The sequence below is a fragment of the Rhinolophus sinicus genome, chromosome 17 (assembly GCF_057876585.1).
Source record: "Rhinolophus sinicus isolate RSI-liver-muscle chromosome 17, RSI-T2T, whole genome shotgun sequence".
In the NCBI taxonomy this organism is placed as follows: Eukaryota; Metazoa; Chordata; class Mammalia; order Chiroptera; family Rhinolophidae; genus Rhinolophus; species Rhinolophus sinicus.
In genome coordinates this window covers 191,650,048-191,676,236 of record NC_142517.1, presented here as the reverse complement: position 1 = coordinate 191,676,236, position 26,189 = coordinate 191,650,048, and the positions used below count along the sequence as shown (strand labels likewise).

General features: G+C 33.0%; 1 protein-coding gene across 6 annotated transcripts in view; it reads left to right on the top strand.

Annotated features, from left to right (window-relative positions):
* Window positions 1–26,189, top strand: part of ERBB4 (erb-b2 receptor tyrosine kinase 4) — a 1,041,923-nt gene that overhangs the window by 551,935 nt on the left and 463,799 nt on the right. For all 6 annotated transcript variants that reach the window (XM_074312694.2, XM_019727015.3, XM_019727016.3 and 3 more), the window contains exon 3: window positions 8,485–8,671. In XM_074312694.2, coding sequence (XP_074168795.1) covers window positions 8,485–8,671 — 187 coding nt within the window. The remainder of the gene's footprint in view (window positions 1–8,484; window positions 8,672–26,189) is intronic.

Sequence of the window (26,189 nt, the reverse complement as noted above, 5' to 3'; positions counted from 1 at the left end):
ATATCTAGTCTCCAAACACCTGATCTCAATTTTTGTTAATATCTGTAGTACTGACTATATCCACACATGTCTATAGAATATCTGCTGTATTTGTTTGACTTGAATATTAAGAGCACCATGAGAAACAGAAGACCTTGTTGTCACTAGAGATGACTCAAGCAAATGTTTATTCTTTATAAATTAATTAAGCCTTTGGTTTTCTATTTTTACAGCCAAATATTGACACAGATATTAACGTGTATCTTGGCAGTCTTGTCAAATCCAGTCCTGATACTTTGGCTCTACTATTTCTGAAATTGCTCACCCTTTTCATTTAAAAATAACAGACTAGTCACGAAAGCAGTCACCTCTAACTTCTGAATCCTCCAAGGCCCTTTCCCATATGCTTTTTAAAAGAGGCAGCTGTTGTCGCGCATCATTTCAGGAAGGCCCATTTTCCTCCTTTACATTTGAGAGGGGAAAAATCACGTTTATAAAAGACCTCAGACATGACGCTGTCACTCTCAATTGTTGACTGAAAGAGTTATCAAGCAGTTTTCTCGTCTAAACTTTGGTGATAAAAGGTTATTGCTTTAGAAAGATAGAAATAGAGTTTTACATATGCTATGCAACAGGGACAACACATTGCATAACGATTCTGGATTCAAAATAAAATAAAATAAAATAAAAACTACTACTGAAAACCTGCTATATGTCAGGCCTTTACTTTAGCAACTTATAGGGATTTACTTCCCAAAATAATCCTGGCAATTTGGGACCTTCATATCCCCATTTGACAGATGAAGAAATTGAAGTGCAGAAAAATAAATGATTTACCCAAAATATTGCTGCTAACTGCTAGGATGTGAACTTAGGTAGTATATTAGTTTCCTAGGAATGCCATAACAAAGTACGACAGAGTGAGTGGTTTGAACAGAAATTGATTTTCTAACAATTCTGGAGGCTAGAAGGTTGTGATCAAGGTGTCAGCAGAGTTGGTTTCTTCTGAAACTTTTCTCATTGGCTTGTAGATAACTTTCTTCTCCTTATGTCTCTCCACATCGTCTTCCCCGCGTGTGTATCTGTGTCCTAATTTCCTTTTCTTTTAAAGGACATCAGTCATTGGATTAGGACCACTCTTGACCTCATTTTAATTTAATTCCTTCTTAAAGAACTCCAAATATAGTCACATTGTAAGATACTGGGGATTAGGTTTTCAACATATAAATGCTGAGGGGTCATAGCTTAGCCCATAAAAGGAAGACTGAATAGAGTTCACACCTTTATGCACTATGTAGCACAAATTGTTTAATCAATTTTAATATCAAATGTATATTTGCTTGCTTATTATTTACCATTCCTAAACTATACAAACTATTTGCAATTATTTGCATAATGGCACTAGCAGTAATAATATGATGACATTGATCACTTTTGGAGATCTTCAACTTTTAAGCGTTTATTAGGAATTTATCCTGTATTTCACAAAATAAATTATGGTTAAATAACTTGTTCCAGGCCAACAAGTAAAAGAGAGAAGAGTCACACTGAGACCTGTCAGACTGCAGCACCCAAGTTTAATCATTGGGCTGCATTGCCTTAACCAGTTCGGTTCTCTATGGAGAAAAACACTCATCACGTATACAATGTAAATAAAAATTACAATGCTTTGTTTCAAGTGTAACCTCAGTTATATGAACATTCTGATAGCTAATCATTTCTTTTTGATTTAAGTTCTTATCTATAGTTAATCAAAGTTTAATTCAAAAGTCTCCAAATATTCTTACTAGCTTGCTATGTAGTATAACTAATTACAGTTAAAATTTAATTCTCCAAATCATTGGAGCTTGATGAGTATATCTCTTGGGAAAAAAAAAAATAAATTCAACACTACATTTTAAATAGTTATAAAAGAGTGTTAAAATGTCAATTTGGAATTCAGGTTTAAAAATGTAAAGCTACCTGTATAAACATATGGGAAAAATATGTTTTTTTTTTTTAATGAGAGATGATGGAATTTTTAATAGTACATATTTTTTTTTGAAATATAGACACATGAAATTGAGATTTGTCTGTGATTATGTAAATAGATCTACAAGAGTTCCAAACTTAATATGTGTAATGTGACTCTAGTACAATGAGTCTGTGATACAGGGATATAGATAAGGTCACTAGGTGAAGGACCAGATGGGAATGTAGACCCCGTAAAAAGATGCAGAGGAGAAAAAAAATGCTTACTTTGAGAGAGGTGAGTTAAGTAATCCACTTTTCAGTGAAACTAAGGTATTTATTTATTGCTAGGAAGTCATGGGTTGAAAGCTGGCTAAGTGGCCAGAATGAATGAATGGTCTGTACATTCTTAGAAAGTAGGGATTGTAGAAGTCATAACCTCTGAGAGACTGGCTTGAAGTGGCTTAGACTTAGCAGTTTTGCTGGGAAGACTTAGATCTGATTGTCTACCCACACAGTGTTATTCATGCTGTATAAAATGAGCATGGATTCAACTGACCCACAGTAGAGTACATGACATTTCACATTACTCTCTTTTTCCAAATCTAATTCGAACAGAGTTTTTGAGTCCCTGCTTACCAGGGTGACACACTCAGAAGAGTTTTAAGGAAAGTGGGAAATCTGAAAACAAAATTCCAAAGCGGAATGCCCCATCACATTTGGAAGTTTCACATGTGAATGAGGTATATAGTCAGTCACTTTCTTTCTCTGCATGCAGAAGGAATTGGCAGAGTTTGCTGTATGCTTAGAATTTTTTTTCTGGCAAATTTCTTAAAATTATGTCATAGTTAAGAATATTCTCTGTGTTAGAAATTCCCAGACTTGCCATAAGGGCCAGGGACAGAAATTAATTACCTAAGGAAACTTGATGGAGAGCTTACTGATAGAGAGCTTACAATTTGCTACAACATTTGTCACTGTCAGAGAAAACATATATTCTACAGTCATTACCAACAGAGAGTGGGCTTTCCTTCCCCACACACCTCCAATAGTTCTTCGCTCCTTACTCTTTTCTGTGATCTTACAGATTTATTTAATTTCAAATCTACAGATCATAAGTAATCACTATATTATGTCTTGACTAATGGACTATATTAGTATTGTTTGTGGATGGTATCTAATTGGGCATGAGTACATAATACACGGGAGTAGAAGCTAAGAATTCAAAACTATTTTGACTACTGTCGAAGGTTTTCACAGAAAACAGGTATCTTTTCGAATGATGCCTATCTTAAAAAATAATAAGCAATAAACATGGATTTTGATGTATAATTTGAGTAGGAGAAAAATCCAGGAAACAGAATTTTATACACTTAGTCAAGAATATACCATTGTCTTTACTGCACATAAAATTGTTCCTAAACACCGATTAATTTTTCAGGAATCCTGAGATACTTCAATCACTTAAATCTTGAGGCAGACAAAGAAACATTTAAGGAACTATTCACTACTCTCACTAAGGACCGAATTATGGAGCACCAACTAAAATAAGAGAATAAGGGGATTGTGTCAAATACAAGAAAAATTAATTATTATGAGCTGTGAAATGAAAGAGAAATTTAATAAAGAAAAATAATAAAGACTGATTTTTTTTCTCTGGGATGAATTTGGAGGTTAATGAAAAGCCCAGCAAAGCAATATAGTTTTTCTAATTTTTGATTGAATGGCACCCATTGGAAATCCTGGGACGTTTATGACTGCAGGTTTTATATATTTTTCTTAAAATATTATATTGGACAAAGTATTATAAATGTCTGTCCTTTAGAACATGCACATTTTTTCTAGGCTTATGGTTTTTATGGTCTAGAAAATATAATTTCTCTTGTTTTTCCGTTTATTTTGATTTTCATCATCAAAAGCCATGAGCAGAACAGATTGTACCTTCAGTTAGAAGAGTTTTGAAGCATTTAAGGCTTTAATGATCTTCAATTGTATTCACTCCTTGAGCAAAGCAGCTGTAGAAACGTACATTGACAATGCAAATCAGTCAATTTTAGTCAGCAGAAGCTTACACCACAAGGAGAGAGCTATCTTTAGGTGGGTGGGTGTTCACTCTTTGGTTGACAAAGTGGCTAGTTTCCTGGACTTCAACTTACTGAGCCAGAAGCAGAGTCAGGGTTTTCTCCTTGCTGGGCATTCTGATGATGTCTACTTACTACCGTGGTCCTTGAGCACAAGTCATGATGCGTTGTTCAAGCAATGTGTTTTTTTGTTTTTGTTTTTGTTTTATTAACAGAAAGTTAATGAAATCCTTTTCCATGGAAAACAGTATGTCAAAAACCTTAAGCATAGCTTTTTAACTTTTCAATTCCATTCCATTCAGCAGCCATTATTGAATATCTGTGCCAAAATCTGTACTAAGGGCTATAACGTACACAGAAAAAGTATAAGGAACAAATTCTTTAATTTAGGAATAAATTGCAACTTGAAGAGGCAAGATATAAACATTGCAAAGTTACATAACAAAAAGATTAAAAGCAACGGCTCTTATGTAATGATGTTATAATTATTTTTGTTTTCAAATTAGATTCTCCCCATAGAGTTCATCTTGGCTATTATCAGAGACATTTATAATAGCTAACATCTATTGAACACTTACTGTTTGTGAGACACTTTTATTATATTGCCCAATCCTTATAAAATCTTTATAATAGAGTTGTTGCTTTTTTTTTTTTTTAATAGCTAAAGGAACTGAAGTTTAGTGGGAATAACAATCTGATCAAGATCACGAAGCTAGTAAAGCACAGAGGTTTTGAGCCCAGGTTTGCCTGGCAGTTGACCTCACGTTTCTTACCGTAAGACTTCCCTTAGTTAAGTCTGTGTGTTTAAAAACTGTTTTTATTTTCATGAAAAGTTCTGAGATAGTTAAAAAGATGGCGGTACTAAGTTTCTCTCTGAAGCCTGAAAGGAGAGGAACAATGGATGACTGACATGAACGTGTGACCTTTTCAGACATTGTAAAAGTTAATTGACACTTTTAGATCTCTCTTGACTTTTACCAGGATTGCTTAGTGATCTGCCAGCATTAACTCATAGCCATGTTATTGACTCTTTCTCAGCATTAAGTTGAAAGTAACCCTGCCATTACTGCATTGTTTCCTGTAATTTTATTTGCGATCAGTAAACGTCATAGCTCATGGTATCTGTGGTGGAATGTCCTATTGATATATTTCAAGATACTTGTTCACAGAAACGTTTTAAGAGTACCTAAAAGAATATGACTTTGAAAAAATAGAAAACAGAAAACTTAGGGTACCCTAATCAAGGCACAATTTGTTGCTTTTCAGTATAAGAATTTTATGTTTATTTCCTATAATTTAAAAATCCTTTGGTTTCATGAGCCCCTCCAGACATAAGAGATTAGAGCAACAAATCTTGAGTTGAGGGATTAGCTATCATCCTTTTCCCCCTGTTATTTACATTATTTGTCTGGGTAGGAGAAAGGGATGCATAGGATATTGTGGATAGGATCTTCACCATCATTATCATCAATAATTTACTCTGGGTGGGTTATATATCACCTACTCACTGGTGGCTTTGTTTAAAGTAGATTGAACATATGCAGTCGTAGCATTAACGTATAATGATGTCCAGCTCAGATAGCAAAAATGTATTTGTTAATCGAATGTTTAAATCAGATACATTATTTTGCGACACCAGAGAATAACTAACAGAATATAATAAAAGTGACTCATTTCAGACACCAGAATCTCAGTTATAAGACAGTCCTGCCAGTCCCTGAATCTCAACAAACGAGTAGCTGTTGCTTTAACCTGACCTTTTATGAAGACCACAAAAGTATTTCAAAGAAAAATTAATTTAAGGACTACTCTTGAATGAGAAATGCATATATTTTACAGTGCAATTCAAATGCAAATACATTAACTAATCTGTGAATGCCAAGATGTTCTTAGTTATGGTTTTCTTTCTCTTGTAACTAAAGGCACTTGGAGCTTCCTCTTCTGTGTTTATTTGATCCTTCTCTCTGTGTTCAGCATTGTTCTTGGCTCATACCTGTACACGTCTTATACTAGAGTCCTTATTATTTGCTGGTTATTTGTAGCCCCTGCTAATGTGTAGTCTAAAAGCCATGTCAAAGGGCATATATTTATCAATTCATAGCTAATAAGAGTATACCCTTCTAACAAATACTGCACAATTGGTACTGACATTGCTTCTTTGCTCATAAGCCTCTTCTATTACCTGAGTGTGGTTCACCTGTGTTTTCTCTGATAATCCCATTAATGTATTCCTTCATCTTGTGATAAGCCAATGGATTTTTACAGCTTTTGATTAAGAAGAATCACTTCCTTAGTGGAATTGGAGATAATGGTGAGCCTGTTAGAAAGAATGACAGATATTATGATGTATTTTAGACAGAAGATTGATCATACATCCTCCACCCCCAACATTGATCTTAGTGCTATCATTGTAATCTGGGTCACTTAATAATTATTGTGTACAAATTAAAAGATGGATTATTTCTATCATGAATGAAAGAATTGTACTTTTTAGATCAAATGATGTTAGGAAGTGTTTATGACCTTTCTTTTAAGAACTCAAAGGGATAACAGTTCAACCATTACAACAGTGGTTCAAGGGAGACTTGTAGGGGCCTGGGGGTACACTATTCCGGGCAGGTGCAATTTCAGACAAACTGTGGTGTACAAACAGTGCATTCCCTACTGATCTTTAACCCCTCTTTCCTATTTCCCTATCACTCATCTCTTCACTCTAAAATGCTCAGTGTCTCAAAATGCCCACAGTGACTCAAAATTCCCAATCTGATGATAGACATGAGAAGTTGCATATGTCCCTTGCTCTTCATCTCCACCATTGCTCCATCAGGATTCTACTCTTCTAGGTGTTTAGTGGCAGCATGTTCATCCTGAAGAATTGTGGAACCTGGGGCATGAGTATAAATGGAAGTCTACATATTTTATGTCTGATTCTTTATTATAAATCAAACAAATATTATTAAATAAAATATGTTTTATCTCCCACTTTGACAGACACATCTTTATAAAAACCTGGATGGCCAGATAAAATGTTAGTATATTTGGACTTCTTGGGAATATCATGGCAGGGGGAGAGATGGACTCTAGCATGTAGCCGCTCCTCTAACCAGTTCTGTCCTGTATTGTGAGAGGCCTTGAACACAAGTGAATGGACATTCTAGCTCACACGTCCAGGAGCCATACATTCTTCCCTCATACATTTGCATGTGGACCACTCATCCTTCCTAGGTGCATGGGCATTGGTGGCATAATCTGTTGTCTGGATCACAGAACTAGGAAAGAGGAAATTGCAGGTTCTGGTTAAGGGCTCGGGACTATTTAGGAATGGAATTCTGGAATCACAGGGGTTTTCAGCAAGGTCTAGAAGAGAGGAATGCTGGATCCAGAAGGGCACTTCTCTTAACTTCGTGACTTGCCTAGTGTTTAAGGTGTGGACAGAGAGGAGGCTTAGTGATCAGCAAATATTTGTTGGTTTCTTACTATGTATCAGCACTACTCTGGCACATGGGACACAGGAATGAACAAATCAAAGTGCTTGCCCTTGTAGAGCTTATATTATGGGAAAGGGAGAGAAAGACTGAGAATACTAAATATAATAAATATATAAACTGTATAGCATACTAGAAGGTGAGGAGTACTGTAGTACCAATAAGAATTAGAGCCTTGACATTAAAATAATATAAAATGTTTCAGTACTTTCCTATTATATTTATTTTTTTAAATGTAATATGTGTTCATAGCCATCATTATGGTCTTGTTCATTTTACTGAAAAACTGTAAGTTTAGATAAAACCTAAAGCCATTTTTGTGACTTTTTTTAGCTTTAACATATCTCACGAACATGCGAGTAATTAACTCATAGACAACTACATTTAAATAATAGACAGAAAAAAATAAAAAAATGGTCATAATCAAATTAGAGACCGTAACCAGTCTTTAATGCATATTGTTTATATATATGTTCCCCAGAGACTTATAAGGAAACTGTTCTTTGATAACTATAGTATTAAACACCATGTAGTAATTTGAAATCTATGAAAACTGAAATCCCACAATTTACAAACTAATACAGCTTTGTTTCATTTGTGATAAGCTTATCGATTTGTGTTATTTTATATAAAGTTTGATAGATGGTTGCGCGTTCTGACTCATTTTAGTCTGTCAACAAATGAGATCTTTATCCCTTTAATTATATTCAAATCTCAGGTATGAAGAATGCTTCATAAAACAAAATTCATTATTTTACTATAAGCACATTCATGACTTAAAAAAATACAACTCATACTTCAAATGAGATTATAACCCTCTGTGATCTTGTGCTATCAAGGCAATTATTTACAATATGATGTGGAAGTGAGCGTATTATTAAAATTAAAAATTATAATTAAATAACTCATTTTAATCTGAATGACTATGTAAATATACTGACAAGTAATTTTAAATATTTTAACACAGACAATTCTTTGTGTCTTTTCAGTCTATTCGAGAAGTCACAGGCTATGTGTTAGTGGCTCTTAATCAGTTTCGTTACCTGCCTCTGGAGAACTTACGCATTATTCGTGGGACAAAACTTTATGAAGATCGATATGCCTTGGCAATATTTTTAAACTATAGAAAAGATGGCAACTTTGGACTTCAAGAACTCGGACTGAAGAACTTGACAGGTAAGGAAAATATGTAAAATAACAAATATACTCTCATTATCAATATAACATACTAGACACACATGTGTATGTGTGTGTCTGTATGGTTACTATAGTATGTGTTCCATTGAGGGGTGCTATAAAGCACTTAAATATCTACTACTTATTCATTTCATGAGAAATTATGCCCAATGATTCCCTTGCTTTATTTCCAGATATTTTAAGTGGAGTGTGAGGGATACCATAATAGTATATCTTAGCTGAACAGAAGTACACTGTTCAGGAAATGCTCAGTGACTGAAAACTGAGATATGAAGCAGGTTTAAGAACGCCATGTTTGGTGGTCTCAGGTGAACAGTGGACCATATCATCAAATCTCTGCAGTAAAATGATTCTCATTCTCATTAAAAATCAGTAAATACACAAGCCATTATATCTAGTGTTTTGCACAATTCCATATTTGTAGAAAATATCTAATTTATTAATGCAGTTTTGATTACTCTTATTTACTAACTCACTGAATATCTTTGTAATACTTTCTCAGAATGCTTTGATAGCATCAGTGATTTTTTTTTCACACTAAGATTGGAGATAGATAATTGCATAACGACCTCAAATTATCATCTTGCTACAAAAAACACTTTGTAGGAATTTGTTTTGTAAGTTGGTTCTTGTAATACCACTGATATATTATCAGTTTATAAGTTCATAGTTCATGAAAGCTGTGGTGGAAGGCTTTTTGTTACGAGGTTTCTAATCATGAATTTTACCATGTGGGCCTATAATCAGATGTGCTAATTAGTAATTAATTATCACCCCACAGTAGATAAAGGAGTTCCAACTATTAATTTAACCTAAATTAATATAATCTATATATTTTGCATCAAAATATGTAGTGCTTTTAAGTGTGAGTCCACTCTGTAATAATGTTTCTTGATATTGAAAACTGAAATATTTTAGAGGAATCAACTTGAAATATTAAGTAACAAATAAGATTATTGTCAAGATATTATAATTATTTGTTTCACTTACGCTGGATGTAAAATGCATAATTCTAAGTTAGAAGTAGCTTCATAGTTAGCCAGACATGTGAGCTAAAGTTGGGATATTTTGGGTGAAGACAAGAATGCTGATTATGTTATTTATTTTGGACATGATTACTATAGACTTGATGACATAATAGTAAATGCAAATGTTCAGAATTTATAGATTCCTTCATCAACATTTTCACTTTTTTTTCTTTCAAAGCTAGTTATCTTACTAAACGGCAGGTTTTTTTTTGACTAAATTGCTATTTGCATGGAAATAATGATAGGAGGAAAAACTTGGAAGTGGAATGGATAGAGAAAAATTGAATGATTTAAATTAGGAATCTAAAAATAATATGACCCAGTTAAAACTTGCAAAGGAAACATTGTGTTTTCTTCATGATTTTTCTCTGATAATATCAAAGAAGAAATGAATAAATTTCTTTTCAAAATTTTTGTAACACTTGAATTATATTTTATTTCATTTTATGTTCCGTTTGAAGGATCTTTCCATACAGAAAATTAGTCTTTAAATAATTCTTATTTATTTACACATTTAACATCACACTACTAAAGTACTAAAATGCTTATTTAAAAAAATTATACCACATTTAAACATACCTTATCTGCTTAGTGAATTTACATCATGGATTACGTATGATTGTGAGAGTTGTTTAACTTGTGTCATATCAAAATATCATATTATTTTTTTTAAAAAGTATTCCCTACTCTTCGAGAAAGCCTTATGATATTTTCTTGTACAGTAGTAGAAATGGATAAATAATAAATGACTAAAAGAATGTGTCGATTGTTTAGAAAAAATATGTAATTGTTCAAGAGTTATTATTAATTTGATTTTTAATATGAATTGAAGAAAAAATGTAATAAAACAAATAGTAGAAATTTAGCCAATTTGGAAATTTTCCAGATATTTTAATATGTTTATTAGTTGGTTGACAACTACAGGGCAATATTATTCTATGAGACAGTCTAGAGTTATTGATCTTACTTTGGGTAATAAGATCAATCATGTAATTTATACTTTGAAAATCAGAAGTTACACAGTAAGAATGATTATGTTTGTGTGCAAAAATATGTGAGGAAGGGCAAGAGACGCCTAACTTCAGGTAAAGAAGAATTGGTCATACGATTTTCTTTATAGTAATACCTTAAAAGTTAAGTGTTCTAGGTAACCTGATTAAAGTAAGAAGCAAACATTGCAGTTTTACTTAAGTTGGTTTTGTGTTTTGGAAAGAAGTTTGTTTAATATTGTTTGTTTATATTCTATATGAAGCAAACTGATAAAAATAAAAAGAAACTATGTAATGTTATATTAATATAGGGCTAAAGGGCTTGCCCAGTTATAGATTTACCTTAAGTAATATAAGGAAAAATAGAACACATGCTGCATAGTCAAGTACCTCACTGATTACTGATCTACTGAATTGAATTTTTAATTCGGTTCTTAAAGGGCCATCAGAATCAGCATCATCTGGGTACTTGTTAGAAATGCAAGTTCTTGTGCCTCACCTGAGAGTATAAATAATAAATGACTAAAAGAATGAGTTGATTGTTTAGAAAAAATATATATTTGTTCAAGAGTTTTTATTAATTTATTTTTTAATCTGAATTAAGGAAAAATGTAATAAAATGAATGGATGAGAAATTGAGGGCAGAGCTCATCCGCATGTGTTTAAGGGTTTCCTCCAATGATTCTGATGACTCCTAAAGTTTGAGAAACACTGTTCTAATTAATAAAATATATGTTACCAAGAAATGGTAGCACCATATGTAATTAACTTCTTCATATTAGTTACCTGACCCAAAAAAATTACATTCACTTGTGTTCTGGAGAGAAGGGAAGGAGTGGGACAGAGAACAGATACGGTTTGATTGAATAACAAAAAATACGTTCTCAGCTGTGCTGAGAGTGAAAAGAACACAGTAGGAGCCTGAATGGAAACATGTATGTATAAATGGGCTTAAAGATGAGGAAGATCCTGGGAATAAACTTTCTTCTGTATCACCATTTTGCCTAATACCAACTGTGCACAATTGTAAACCATTGCGAGGACAATAATAATTCATAGCAAAGTTTCTTTTTTAAGCAAAATTTTATTTTTAAGCATATTCAATGAGAATAAACAACAAGTACTAATTGTAGTGGTGTGAATCATGTTATCACAAAGAATTTGTTTCTGCTGAAATCTTTTTAGCTGTGTTGACCTTAGAATAGTATGTCTGTATAACAGTATATTTGCCTCCTAAAAACTATCTTTGTGTAAAAGGTATATTTGTCTGACATGAGGACTGTCATATTATAAGGATTAATGGTTGGATGCCACTTATACATATAAATTAACTTCCACCTTACACATTCTTATTAATTAGCTTAATGCTCACCAAAAGCTATTCCTTGGACTGTAGACGTTTCTAAAGATCTTACCCTTACATACTTCACGCATTGTGGTTTTGTACAATGACAAGAAACACATTTAAAGATATTTTCTGACTAAACAGAAAAGCTTGTTTTACTGCTGCCACTCACATTTTTCTCCTCCAGTATGGGTGCGGTGAGGTAGAGTGAAGAGGCAGGTCCCTAGACTAAGGTTACAAAAAGGGCGTGAGGAACTTGCTTTGCCAATCTCTAAGTGCCGTATTACACTGGACCATCCTTTTCTGGTCAGGGGAGAGTCCATTCATCATTCAGTGTGTCCCTTTAGGCATATTATCACCCTGAGGCCTTTGGGAATGATACTGCATTAGAGGGGTGCAGAACTGGGGAGAAATCCATTACTTTCTCTATGAAGGTCCCTTACATGTGGCTGTGGTTCTTATTAATCACTTCCAGTAATGATGTTCTGCTGAAGTTGTTATTTGTTCCTTTTTGAAAAAACATTTTTATACAAAATATAGAAGCTCCTACTTATTTAGTCACCTGTCTGGCCAAAATCTAATGAGGTATAAACACCACTATTATTTCCTGCCTTCTATAATTCATAAAAACACCTCATCTGTTGATAATGATGGACGATATTATATAATTGCATCTATATGTTATATAGACATATAATATATTATGAACTTTGAGAAATACCTAAGTTCATATCTATTCTATGATTCATATCCTATTAGAATGACAATTGCCTAAGTGCAAATTTAATACATGAATATGTACATTTTTCTCACCAGATTTTACCTTGAATATTTGACTTTTCATGTTATGAATTATGAGACTATCTCTTTTGAGCATGTGAAATTCTGAATGATACACATATACAATTTATGTTATTAAAAATTCAGCCAAATAATCTACTCTTTTTCAGACCACCCTATTAATGTATGCCTTTATGTAATATTTTGTGAATATTCTAATTGTTTTGTTAACTGTTATTTGATTATCTATATTAGATTATTTTCAGATGTAGACAAACAAAAATTGTAAACAAAAAATGAAATGTTTTGGAGGCCTCGATAATAATGTAAAGTATATGTTAAGTTTATTGAGTGCTGGTGGACTAAAAATTAAAGAAAATGCTTAGTCCAGGGAGATACAACATCTGAATGATGTAACATTTGAACAATGTAACATCTGAACATTACATCTGAATGTCTGCCATTTAAATGTGCATAGGCTAGTAATTAAAATAGTACATCCAAGTAATATGGTATCTCTTAATTTTTAAATTTCTCAGCCCCCCTCAATATTATTAAGTAATGGTCAAATAAGTAACCTAATATTGAAATGGACAAGCCATTTCTAATTGACTCCATGTATTTCAAAAAACATGGGTATGGAATCAGAAAATTCTCTATTCAAATACCAGTCTGAGTATCTCTCTTTTGTTCTTTAAAATTGAGAAGAAAATTCCATACCCAGTGTTTTTATAGGAATTGAAGTAATAAAGGTAGGGAACCTGTCAACCACAGCACGTTTCACATAGGAGATGTTTAAGGAGCCTTAGTTTTCTTTCTCTGTATTGTTTTGTTTTGAGCTTTCCTTTGTGTCAACACACTGACAAAACAATGTACATATTTCTGCATATTCAAAAAGGTTCCTCTTGCTTTTTGAGGCTTTGAAAAGTGACTTGTTTAGACAAAAAGATGCTCCAAATTTCAGCATGTCTTCTGCTCCTACTTTGAAACTGCTTCATGTATAAGATCTATTCTCTGGCAGTGAAAAGCCTGAGGCTTTTCTTTGTCTATACTCAGTATGAGCGCTGTCTCTGTACTTCACAGTCCTGCTTGCCTGTCTTTCAGGGTCTCATGCCAAGCACCTGTTGCCCCAGCCCTTCATTTCAAATCTCCATCATCATGTTTCACCCTTCATTGGCCCTGACATTTGTCTTAACCTAAACAAGAAACATATTCAGAGTTTTTTTTTTCCCCTGACATTAGAGTTGCTAAGCATTCCTTAACTACTCTGTGAAAGGTCTTAGTAATGTTTGAGTGGGTTCAACCAGCCTAGTTCAGAGATTTTTGTTAAATACAATGTTTGACAAAGGTACAACTAATATTGATATTAGAAGAACTACTCAACATACTATAATATCTGTAGGGGGGAAAAAAGAGATTCCAAGAATAATCCTAGTTTAAGAGTAAATTACTTAGAAAATGATTTGATCAAAACTAACCTATAGTGAATGTCTTGTGAGTCAGATGGATTCTGTGAAGAGTGGTACAATATTACAAGACATCAACTGTAAGATCAGGTCCACAATTTCTAAAAATGATAGTTTAATCAATATTTTTAAATAGGATTGTTTGCTTGTCATGCCAGAGTATGTATATTAACTAAAAATAGGAAAATCATAACAATGCGTTTATGTGAATAGGTTAAATTGAAACATATTTGAAAGGACATATTATAAATATGGGATCAGGTAAAATGTCCATTTCAGCAAATTTCTATGATGTGTTCTCAGCTTTAGAGGACTGATGAGGGAATTCATGGAACTGAATGAAGGTAAAATGGGAATTTCTCCTCCTGTTGTACCAATGATCAGAGAGGAGACTGTTATTAGAGAAATAATACATGGGATGGTGAGATTCCAGGGAGTAGAACCATTCTTTCTCCTCTAGCTAACATGTTTTTAGTTATAAGTATTAAAATAATCTGCTCAGACCACAAAAAGAAGCCCCCTTGAATTATGTCCTAATCAGGGATTCTGATAATGTCCCACTCTCTGAACTACATTCTTTATAATCCCTGCAGCTTAATTTCCTTTGGAAAACATGGTTGGGGAGGGAGGTCTAGAATTATGGGAGTTTCTCAGGAAAATTTTCTCAGGAAAATTTGGGGCTTTCTGTGATTATACTGTTTTTCCTAAGATACACTAAGATCTGTATGTACCTTTTACTAAGACAGAAAATATACATATTTAAAGGATAGAAAACATACACTGTTAAAAACTTTGTTATTAAAGCTCATTTGTTGAAAAAGCTTGCTTGTTTGTTTATGATATGTAGAAAAGGGAGGAAAGTTTTTCTCCTCAGGGTCCCAAATGCGGTAATAGAAATGATCAGATATTACCATGAGTCCATGATTTCATTCTGTGGAAAGCAGTAAAAAGATTAGAATATCAGTCTCCTCACCCTTACCTCAGGACATTAGTTTTGTTGGACTTGCAGACACTCAACTGCAAAAAGCTGTCAGACTTTTTGCATCCATTCCAATCACCAAGCAATGCAGGGGCCAGAATCATTGGATCATTTCACATTCTGAATTGCTGGAATCAAATCAGAGCTCTGGAAACCCTGTGAGTCATAATTGGGGATGACCTGAGTCTGTACTTTAGAGGGAATAACGAATGTAAGGAATCCTTGACAAGCCTCTATTACAATTTAAAACATATATAAATATATCATCCAGTTTAGTTAGAGGAGGCAGCCCCAAGTTTGGCAGACTCTAAGACTCATCGGTCAGAAGTAAGAAATGAGGCTACATGTTGTTCTCTTCTGATGTATTTCAAAGGCATACTAGTCATAACTCCTATATTGTTTAGGAGTTGTACGTTTTACAAAATGCTCGCAGGTCCCTTTATTATTATTATTATTATTTTCACACATAGCCCAATAATGCTGATGTGGCAAGTTTTTGTTGTTGTTGTTTTACATACGAGTATATGGACACCAGGCGTAAGGTCTTGTGCTTAATAAGGGGCATCTTGTCTAGAATCTAGAACTATTTCTCATCTCTTCATATTGTGCCATTCCTAAAAAACATTTAGGACAATTTCTCCAGGTAAGACCACATGCAATGAAATAATAAATTGACTGTAAACCTAAATGAGCTAAACTTAAGCGGAAGATCTTAAGGTGGTATTTTAGAAAGAACTTTCTGATTTTAATTGTTATGTAATTCTTGAATTCATCATAGTCATATGTATGGAAAATGATGGTAAATTGATAAAAATATATAAGAAAATATGCAAAATGATGATATAAATAATAGATTTAATTTAAAAGTATCAGTTCTATTAACTGATTGTATAACCACTGCCATTCAACAATGGCTTTTCAAAAACAAGGTTACTAAGCCCTTAGCCATAACTCACAAATGTTTATTAACAGTCTCAATTTTACTGGTAGAAGTTCAGGATTCTTTTGGAAAGTGATGTCAGTGCAAATATTTGTTAGCTTTGTTTTGTTCCACTTGTCTATTCAAGACGTGCTGAGGTACGAGCTATTCCAAATTATCTCTACATACCTGTCTTCTCTCAGTAAATATTATATTTCTGGCAAATATTTACCCACCACCTGCAATGTGAAAGCATTGGGAAAATATGTTCCCCATTATTATTTCATAGTCAAGTGCCTCCATTTTAATATGTTTTACCTTCTAAAGCACCACTGTCCAATAGAAGTTTCTGTGAAGATGGAAACACCTGCACTGCACAATTGAGTAGCCAGTAGCCAAATGCAGCTACTGAGAACTTGAAATGTGCCTAGTGCAGTGAAGGGGATTAATTTTTAAATTTATCGAATTTGAATTCATTTAAGTTTAAATAGCCACACGTGCTAGTGGCTATCATCTTAAATAATGCAGCACTAAATGGACCGTGCATTTTACTTAACCCGGTGCAGCAGATGAGGGCATTTCCAAGCAGACAGGCCTGTATAATCAGATCACAAGGCTCTGGATCCAGATGCCCTGTGCTCAAATCCTGTTCTGAGGCAAGTTATTCAAGTTTCTAAGCCCCAGTTTAACTCATCTTTAAATGAGTATAATGAGAATCCTCACTTTGTAAGATATTGTAAAAGTGGACTTATGAATTATATATACAGCATTACATGTAGTTCTTGCAATAAATGTTATTCATTATCATTTGAGAAGAGGTGTGATTTTGGTAAACAAAATAATAGAAATAATCTATTTTTATATTCATTGAAATTGTGTTAGGCTTATATAATTAAATTATAAACTATACCCTGTGTCATTTATGATTTAGGACCTAACCACGTTTTATGTTTTTAGTTTGCTGAGTTCTGGATGGCATGCATTGCTTCTTAATGCGCATTAAGCTGATAGTTGTTATGACTTTGGTTTTCCGTTAGTCAGAAATGTGACTTTTTAAAAATGAGGTTTTTACTCTCAGCTTCCATTTCCACAGTATTACGTATCTAGTTATAAATAGTTCCCTCAGCCTATTTCTTAATGACTTCATTGAAAGAAGTAAAGACTAGGAGAATAGGTTTATTTTTATAACAAGAAACTATATTGAAAAGTCTGTGGAGAATTACTTCTGGAATACTCACTGCCCATATCTTTAGGATTCTCCAGCCCATGTTGTGAATTTATTTTCATAATATAGCATTTATTTAATAACAAATAAAGCACAAAATAAACTATAAAATATTTTTTCAAATAGATGTCTACTATATTGCATTAAATCTAAGTCAACATCAATTGTAAGAAATCTTTTTTGGTTATTTAAAAAAAAGAAAAAAAGTGAAAACACAACATAAATGCAAAAGATTGTACAATAAGTCAATATTTTAGAGATATTAAATATAATGATATATGCATTTAGAACTGATAACATATAGTCACGTGTAAAGAGAATAGGAATGCAACAAGCCTCTTACTATTTTTCTAGACTCATAGCAAAATACCTGGTATTGTAATGGTGGAACTGTTTACTATGGAAGTATATAAACCAAGTTGTAATAGAAGATGCCAATATTTCATAAGTAATGAATGGAATTTTCCATCTATGTCTATCAAGGATTAGATAAATGAGAATTTGCTTGGCTCAACACCTTTTAATGTAATGAATGTTACTAACCAGGAAATTTGAATTATTTATTTCCTGAGGTTTAGCTGATTTATTGAGTTTACTTTTGAAAGATATAAAAATATAGTTCAAAGGTTAAAAAATTACTTATTCTAGAAATTGCCCTTAAAATTTGCCCTTTTAGAAATGCATGTCATCTAGAACTCAGGATTGTTTTAGGATATCAGAGAGCAGAAAGAATCTTTGCAGTTGTATCCTTTTTACCTGTGTATTCCAATCTTCCTGGAAATTCAGTACAGTGTTTTTCTCTGTTACTCTAACTCTCATATCCCCCCCCCACCCTTAATACTTTATGACCCATTCTGTGCAATATGTTTTATATCTTTTAGCTATAAGTGTATTGTAGGCCAAGCCAAAAATGTTTTGGTTATTGAATCGTAATAACCATAACAATTTCGAGCAATATTTACAGGGAAAAGTGAAGAAAAATGGTGATCCATAATGTTTTTCTTTCTCCTAAGATCATCCCATTTACTCAATTTCATTTGCTCTGCAATGCAAATTCGAGGTTTGAGTTTATAGTATCAGTAATGTTGAAAAAAGAGAATATCAGAAAGAGCATTTAAAATTTTTTTTCCATCTACTGTGAAATAAAGGGACTTTCAACTTGAATTAGATGTGTTTTAATGACATATTTAATGAGCATATTCTGGCAACTATTAACAAAATAAAGAATATATTTCAATTTTCATGGTTCTCCCAATTCTCTAAACTTTCTCCCTGCTAAACTAATATTTAGCAGGGTAGTTCTTCTATATTATGTAGATATATACATCTGGTGATGTACATCAGGAATCCTGTTATGAATTTTCCTAGTCTTTAAACTATTTATATTACCATAATTCTCTTAGATTTTGGGCCTTTGGTTTTAATGACTTTACCTGTAATTTTTAGCATACTAAATCTAGAAACGGAAATATCTATATGGCGTAATAAAGCCCAGGTTATGTGCACTACTATTAATAATCGTCGTCATCATCATCGTCATCATCGTCATAATATAACATTGATAATTTATAAGCATTTGCTATATAGACATAACTAGTTTACAAAACTATCTCTTTTCATCCTTATAATAGCCCCGCTTAATAAGTTGCTATGGTTATTTGTATTTTAAAGATGAAGTTTTAAAATGTTAAGTAACATGCCTGAGAGAATACAATAACTTACGGAATTCATATTTGAAGCCAGGTAGTATATAATTCCATATTTTCACTTTATCACCATGCTTTAGAGATTCTGAGAAAGAAGGACTTCACATAATGCTGAAACATTATCATTTTCTGCTATGTGTGAATGGGTTGAGGACCTACAAAATTCCTCACATGGTCCAGGTGTCATCTCTTCAATGCAGTAATTCTTTTTTAGTTTTTAATGAGTTTGTGCTTAGTGTAGATACTTTACCTAAGAATTTAAATTATTCTAAAAGAGATTCAGATTGCATAAGTGGATTCAATAATTTCTTTTGGTATTGAAAAGCATTTTATCAGGCTATTTAGGTTAGTCCTATAAATATTAGGAACTAAAGTGATATAATAGCATAATTAAAGGCAATGCCCCAATTGGAACTTCATGACCTTTCTTTTATCAACAATAGACTACAAAAGGACAGATACATAACTGTATTTGGGGTGCATTTTATTTTGTTTTCATTTAGCTCTAGAAGTGGTGGGTTCTGTCAAGACAAGTTTGGTGGTTTTTTGTTGTTGGTTTTTTTGTTTGTTTTTGTCCTTATCTCAATCCCAGACTCTTTCTATTATTTTATTTAAAAAATATGATTTTATCCAAGGTATTAGAGAGAGTGAGGTAACAATTTAAATAAATTTTGAGAAATGTATGCCAATTTATATGTGCTTAAGTATACATTCTCAGTCACCAATGGGGGGAACAATTGAACCAAATAAATTCTAGAATTTATGTGTGACCCAATTATAATCTAAAAGCATCAGTTAGCTACAAAATGCTGTGAAAGTTGATATGAGCTTTATGGTGTCATTCAAAGAATACTGTTTAGTATGTTTTGCAAGGAGAAGATGGAAAAGATAATGAAGTGGTCCTTGGCATAACTATAGATATATCATTTATATAGCATAGGTAGAACAATGAAATAAAATAGGGAAGTAGCCCATGTCATCGCTACACTTTTCACGTAGTGAATGTGTGGCTGAATTTGACACCTATGCATTACATTGTCATTTCATGTAGTTAGAAATTACATGTCATAATGATAAATTTTTGCAGTTAAAATTGTTTCATGTTTCAAATGCAGGCCTGTGGTGCTCAGGAAAAAGGGGTGAATCAAGGATTACTGTCTTGACTCAAATGCCTCTGAAAAATTAAGAAAAATTTATCTCTTGTGTAAAATCAGTATAACGAGATCACAATATAGGTTATCAACTCCTTTCTGATTTTATTGAAGATAATCTGCATAATTTAAGTAGCTACCCAATTCCTTTAAGTATTTAATATGTATTACTATGGGTAGTTACTTTGGTTTTTATTTAATATAGAATATTGATAATATTTAAAACTTAATATTATTTGTTGAACCAATTCACATCAGTTTTGATGTCTGATTTATATTTAAATCAGGGAGAGATTTACTGTGACATTTCATTTCATTTACATTTTTAATCCATTAAAACGTGACTTAGTAAGAGATATTTAATACCAGAGAAGACATTGAAACATTTTCCTTCTGAATCACAAAGTCTTAGATTTTTTAAAGAAGAAATAAACTAATATATAATCCTCAAATTAATAGAAATTAAACCCCCAAACTATAGTTTCTTAATTTCACATGCATGAATAAACAAAGTTTTGGGCCCCAAAATGATTTCTTTCTAAAATGGATTTCTAACTATAAATGCAAATGACTATTTAAGCCAACTAGTTTGTACGTAGAAAAACTCCTTTGAAAAACATGCAATAAAATCAGTGAGATACAAAGGACAAACATAGTTGAAAATCCATACATGTCTTTAATATTTGTATAAGTAAAAACCAACTCTGATTGTTGCCATTTATAGTTCTCTGATTAGCACATCATCCATAAAAAATATAAAACAATCACAGAGGATTAAGAAGCTTTTGTAGTATCAAAGACATACTCTGTGATTTGGGCATAATGTCAGGAACAGTTTGGGGAGAGCAAAATGATAAAAATAGTGGTCGGAAGTAAAATGATTGAAAGATTCTTCATCTAGGAATATAAATTTTGCCAGAGAATGTTGATTTATAACAATTCAGATCTGATCTGTGTATTCAAGATGAAAAGGTATGTTTCTAGATAATGAAAACAATATTTCCAACATACTCTGTTCTGGTCCCAGCGGCATGAAATTGTAGAAAGAATCTGAGTTTGGAAACCTGATAAATTTGAAATTTCATACTAGCACTGCAACTTACAAGGGAACTGTCCAAATTGTTTAAGTTTTGTGCCTCAGTTTGCTCATCCAAAAATGAGATTGAACAGAAAAAAAAAAAGCACACCAAATGCCTAGCATAGTGATTAATATACAATGGATGCTATTTACTTTTCTGTTTCCTCTTCTTTATATAGTCCTTGATGGACTAATAGTATTTAAGAGTATCAATTTCATAGTTAATCCTTGTGACATTTATATAGCATGTGTTCTTTGTAGGTTGTTTATTGACAGACGTATTTGATTTTAGTAAAGTCTAACATCACCAGCAACCAGAGATCCGTATTCTCTTCTCACTTGTACATTAGATAAATCACCTAATATTTTCAATTCTGAATTTTCCTTTTTTTCCTTCCTTTTCCTTTCTCTCCTGTCCTGTTCCCTCCTCTCCCTTCCTTTTCCTTCCCCTCCCCTCCCCTCCTTTCTCCTCTCCTCTCCTCTCCTTTCTTTCCATCACTTGGTAATGACTACCTGCTGCCTATCTTCATGGAAAAGTTCTAAGGCAAAGTGTGAGTCACATGTGAGTTAGTGCTTAACTGTCTTCCTTAGAAAAAATGAGGACATGACATTCACCCTTCCAAATCAGCAGAGAGTGACACTGAGTTTATGGTTTCTGAACACTTGGGAACTGAAGTTCAAGCATTTCATTAACAATGCAACTCCGTATGGATAGGGACCCCTATTAGGGTTTAATTGTTCAGTGTGCATTTATTTCCTAACACAGGGATGACAGTGTGCTGCGATAATAGTATCCCCATGCATTTCCATTTAGCTCTGTGTGATTAAATGTAGACCCATTATTCTTTTAATAAATTGTTTTACTTCACTGCTAAGGCTGTGAAACCTCAGAAGAAAACACCTTTAGATGACTTTTAGGGAGAAAACAAAAAAGAACATGAGCTGAGCAACAAAACCAATTCAGTTGGTTTTAAATACTGAGTTTCAGCCAAAGTTTCCCAGTGGTGCCAAGCAAATCCTATTCGTTGTTATTCATTTCTTAATTTCTTAGTTCCTCTCAAAGTATTCAAATGTCCCTGCTGGGTACAGCTACCAATGCAGCTAAGAATTTGTTTCCCCAGAGATTACTTTTATGCTGTTTCTGAAACTCATTAATCATTGCTTCCTTTTAAATCCCCATTACATAAGAAAGAATGGAACTTGAATGCCCTGATATTTCATAATTAGTTTTCAATAAGCAGAAAGAAAACAAAGTATATTTTCCACCCCTCCCCACTGGTTGAATTCGCAGTAAGGCTATTTTGATGACTTATTTTAGATAGCTAATTGCATTTTAAAAGATATTTCCTGGATTTTTTTTGAAATATAGTAATTAAAGCACCTACTATTGTTTGCTTGAGAACTTGAACTTCTAAAGAAAGGGCAGGCTAGTGCTGACAGTATTTTTGGTAGCTCAATTGCTATAGCACTGTTGGATCTCTGTGAGTGTGGGAAAAAGAAGTGAGTCATGTGCTGTGGGAACAGTGGAGATGTGAGGCACCTGCAGAGAGTCAGCTGGGTTTCCAGACTCAGTAACCACATGAAGCTTTGGGGTTGCATCCTAAAATTAGAATCTTTACTCCAAAGACAAAGGCTTAGGGAAAGCTTCTTAGAAGCATTTCGCATATGTTTGTAGACTCCATATGTTTGTATGCGTTCTTTTCCCTCATAGGTAAGATAATCGATAATTTAGACATCTGATTGCATAGAACCACTGTAAAAGTTCCAATACATTAATAGTTTTTATTTCTGTATACTAGATCAAGGCTTTTTTAATAGAATCAAATAATGACCGTGACTTTCTTGTTTGCATGGCATAAAAACATATTTAACAACTATTTCTATATCTTTGCTTCAACTTTTTAAATTCTGTTATTTAAAAGTTGTATATAAATCATTGCTATTTGTGTTAGATTACAAAATCAGTTTTCTATAAAATAATAGTAATAATAAATTTATACAGATGTATATATCCTATGTATTTCAAAGTTTAAAAAAAAATAAATACAGACACATATCTAGAATTAAGCAAAAGACAAATTAAAAGACTAAAGAGAGACATAGAAAAATAGACCCACAAATAGATAATAGGAAAAAAGGCTATGTGTGTGTGTGTGTATATATATATATATATATTTATAAATATATGCATATTATCTCTCCATAGAGATATACATATATGTACATATATACACACACCAGAATATATATATATATATATATGTATATATACATATATATATATACACATATGTAATATCTTCATTGGAATATGATACATGTATATGTATATGTGCATATACACATACATAGATGCACACATATATTAATGTGTCTATATAATTTCTATGATGTATAATATACTTCATTGTGTACCATTGACACATATCTGAGGAACAACATAATCAACTAGTTATAATCCTAGTTTTCTAATCACGTGTGAAATAATGTGGCTTACAAGAGCTCATTTTTAGATAAAATTAATTTTATAGGAAGCAGTCTGTAACTCAGTAGACAGAATGGGAAATGAGTAATCCATATGTGTTTATATCTATCAACATGGCACTGAAACCTTTTGAGCATCAGGGGAAATGTGCCCACAGGCTGAATGAACGTACAAAGGCATCGCGTGGGGAGAACATGCTGGAGGGGTTTTATTTGATGTTGTCAAAGTGCTCTAGGGTTTGTCTTGCAAGAACCCTTTTGGTTTTCTTTTTTTTTTTTTTTTTTCTTTTTCTTTTTTATGTTTTAAAACACATGGCTTTCTTTGGAAACATTCTGCCAAGAGAAAGTAAATTACAAATGAACTATGCAATCGTATCTCTCTCTCTCTCTCTCTCTCTGTCTCCCAAACACACACACACACACACACACACACACACACACACACTCACACACACACACACACACACACACACACAGAGCTTTATCTCTCTTCTCACCTCCCCACCCCCCTCCACACACACGTACATTCTTTCCAAAGATAAATATTCGACTTCTGTGTGTGTATCTGTAAAGATAGCTGCCACAGTTAACAGTCGGGATTTGTGAAATCATATACCCAGAATCTGAGATTGCAAGCTAGATTAACTGAGGGCAGAATAAAGAAAGATGGCACTGACGTGAATAACTATTACATGCACCTACATTTTTCTTTTTGGTCGCTTATTTGGTGTATGTTTTTATTTAAAACTATTAGGAGATTTACTTTTCTCTCACTAAAGAGGACAATTAAAAGCACTTCCTTCATTTACTTTTAACTTAAATGATCAAAGTTTGAAACCAGGCTTCTAGTTGCCCTAAACTTAAACGTAGGGCATTGTTTAGGGAGCTGTAGGTTGGAGCAAGCATTTTGCTAAAGGTTTTTTCAGTATACCATATAAAGCTAATTTTTAATTTAGTAACTTGACCAAAAATTGAAAATTTCTATAAGTGTTTTGAGTAATTACTTGATTGCAAGGCAAAGATGGGTTTGGTGCCATACTAGCATCATTTTCTTATCATTTTTAACTCTTACAGTAAAGCTGTATAATCATGGGAGGCCTAATATATAATATGTAATTTATAATACTGAACTTAAAAAGGATGAATATCTTTTCAAATTTTTTTTTTAATTTTAAGTCTTTTAGTTAAAATATATTTCTTTCTTTTCAGTTACAGTTGACATTCAACATTGTTTTATATTAGTTTCAGGTGTATAGCATATGGTTAGATGTTTATATAATTTATATCATGATCCTCCAGTTAGTCTAGTACCCATCTGGCACATACGTAGTTATTACAATATTATTGACTATATTGTCTATGCTTTATTTTACATCCCCATGCCTATTTTGTAACTACTAATTTGTTTTTTTTTTTAAATTTCTTCACCTTTTCCACCCAGCCTCCCAACCCCCCTGCCCTCTGACCATTAATTTGTTCTCTGTATCTATGAGTCTATTTCTGCTTCATTTTGTTCATTTATTTTGTTTTTTAGAGTATACAAATAAGTGAGATCATATGCTATTTGTCTTTCTCAGTCTGGCTTATTTTACTTAGCATAGGTCCATCCATGTTGTCACAAGTGGTAAGATTTCATTCCTTTTTATGGCCGAGTAATATTCCATTGTATATATGTACCCCCATTTCTTTACCAGTTGTCTATTGACGGGCTCTTGGGTTGCTGCCATATCTTGGCTATTATAAATAGTACTGCAATGAACATAGAGGTGCGTATATCTTTTCAATTTAATGTTTTGGGTTTCTTCAGATAATACCCAGAGGTGGAATATCTGAGTCACAGGTAGTTCTGTTTTTGATTTTTTTTGAAGAACTTACAAACTCTTTTCCACAATGGATGCACCAGTTTGCAATCCACCAACAGTGCATGAGTCTTCCCTTTTTTCCACAACAGAAGAATATATATTGAAGGCTTGATGTTAAGAGACATGCTCTTTTTCCTCCCAGGAAGAAAGCGTGCTGCTAAACTTCTGTTTGCACACAAGAACTTTTTTCAGAAGAGTTTATGCTGCTCTGTGGTTTAGCACTCTCTTACCAGGGGTAGCCCCCATGCTGGCATTTGAGAACACAGAACAAACAGGTGCAGTCCTCCAGTTCACCTTGTTTCTCCGCATGACAATGGTGGTTTTGTTCCCTGGAGTGGGTGACTGAGGGGTTGGCTCTGCTGGAAAAACAAAACAAAACAAAACAAAAAAACACTGTTGATAAAAGGTTACAATTATTATTCTCAGGGAAAATTCAAAAATATAATTATACATACAGGTGAAATTCAGGGCATGAAATTTAACAA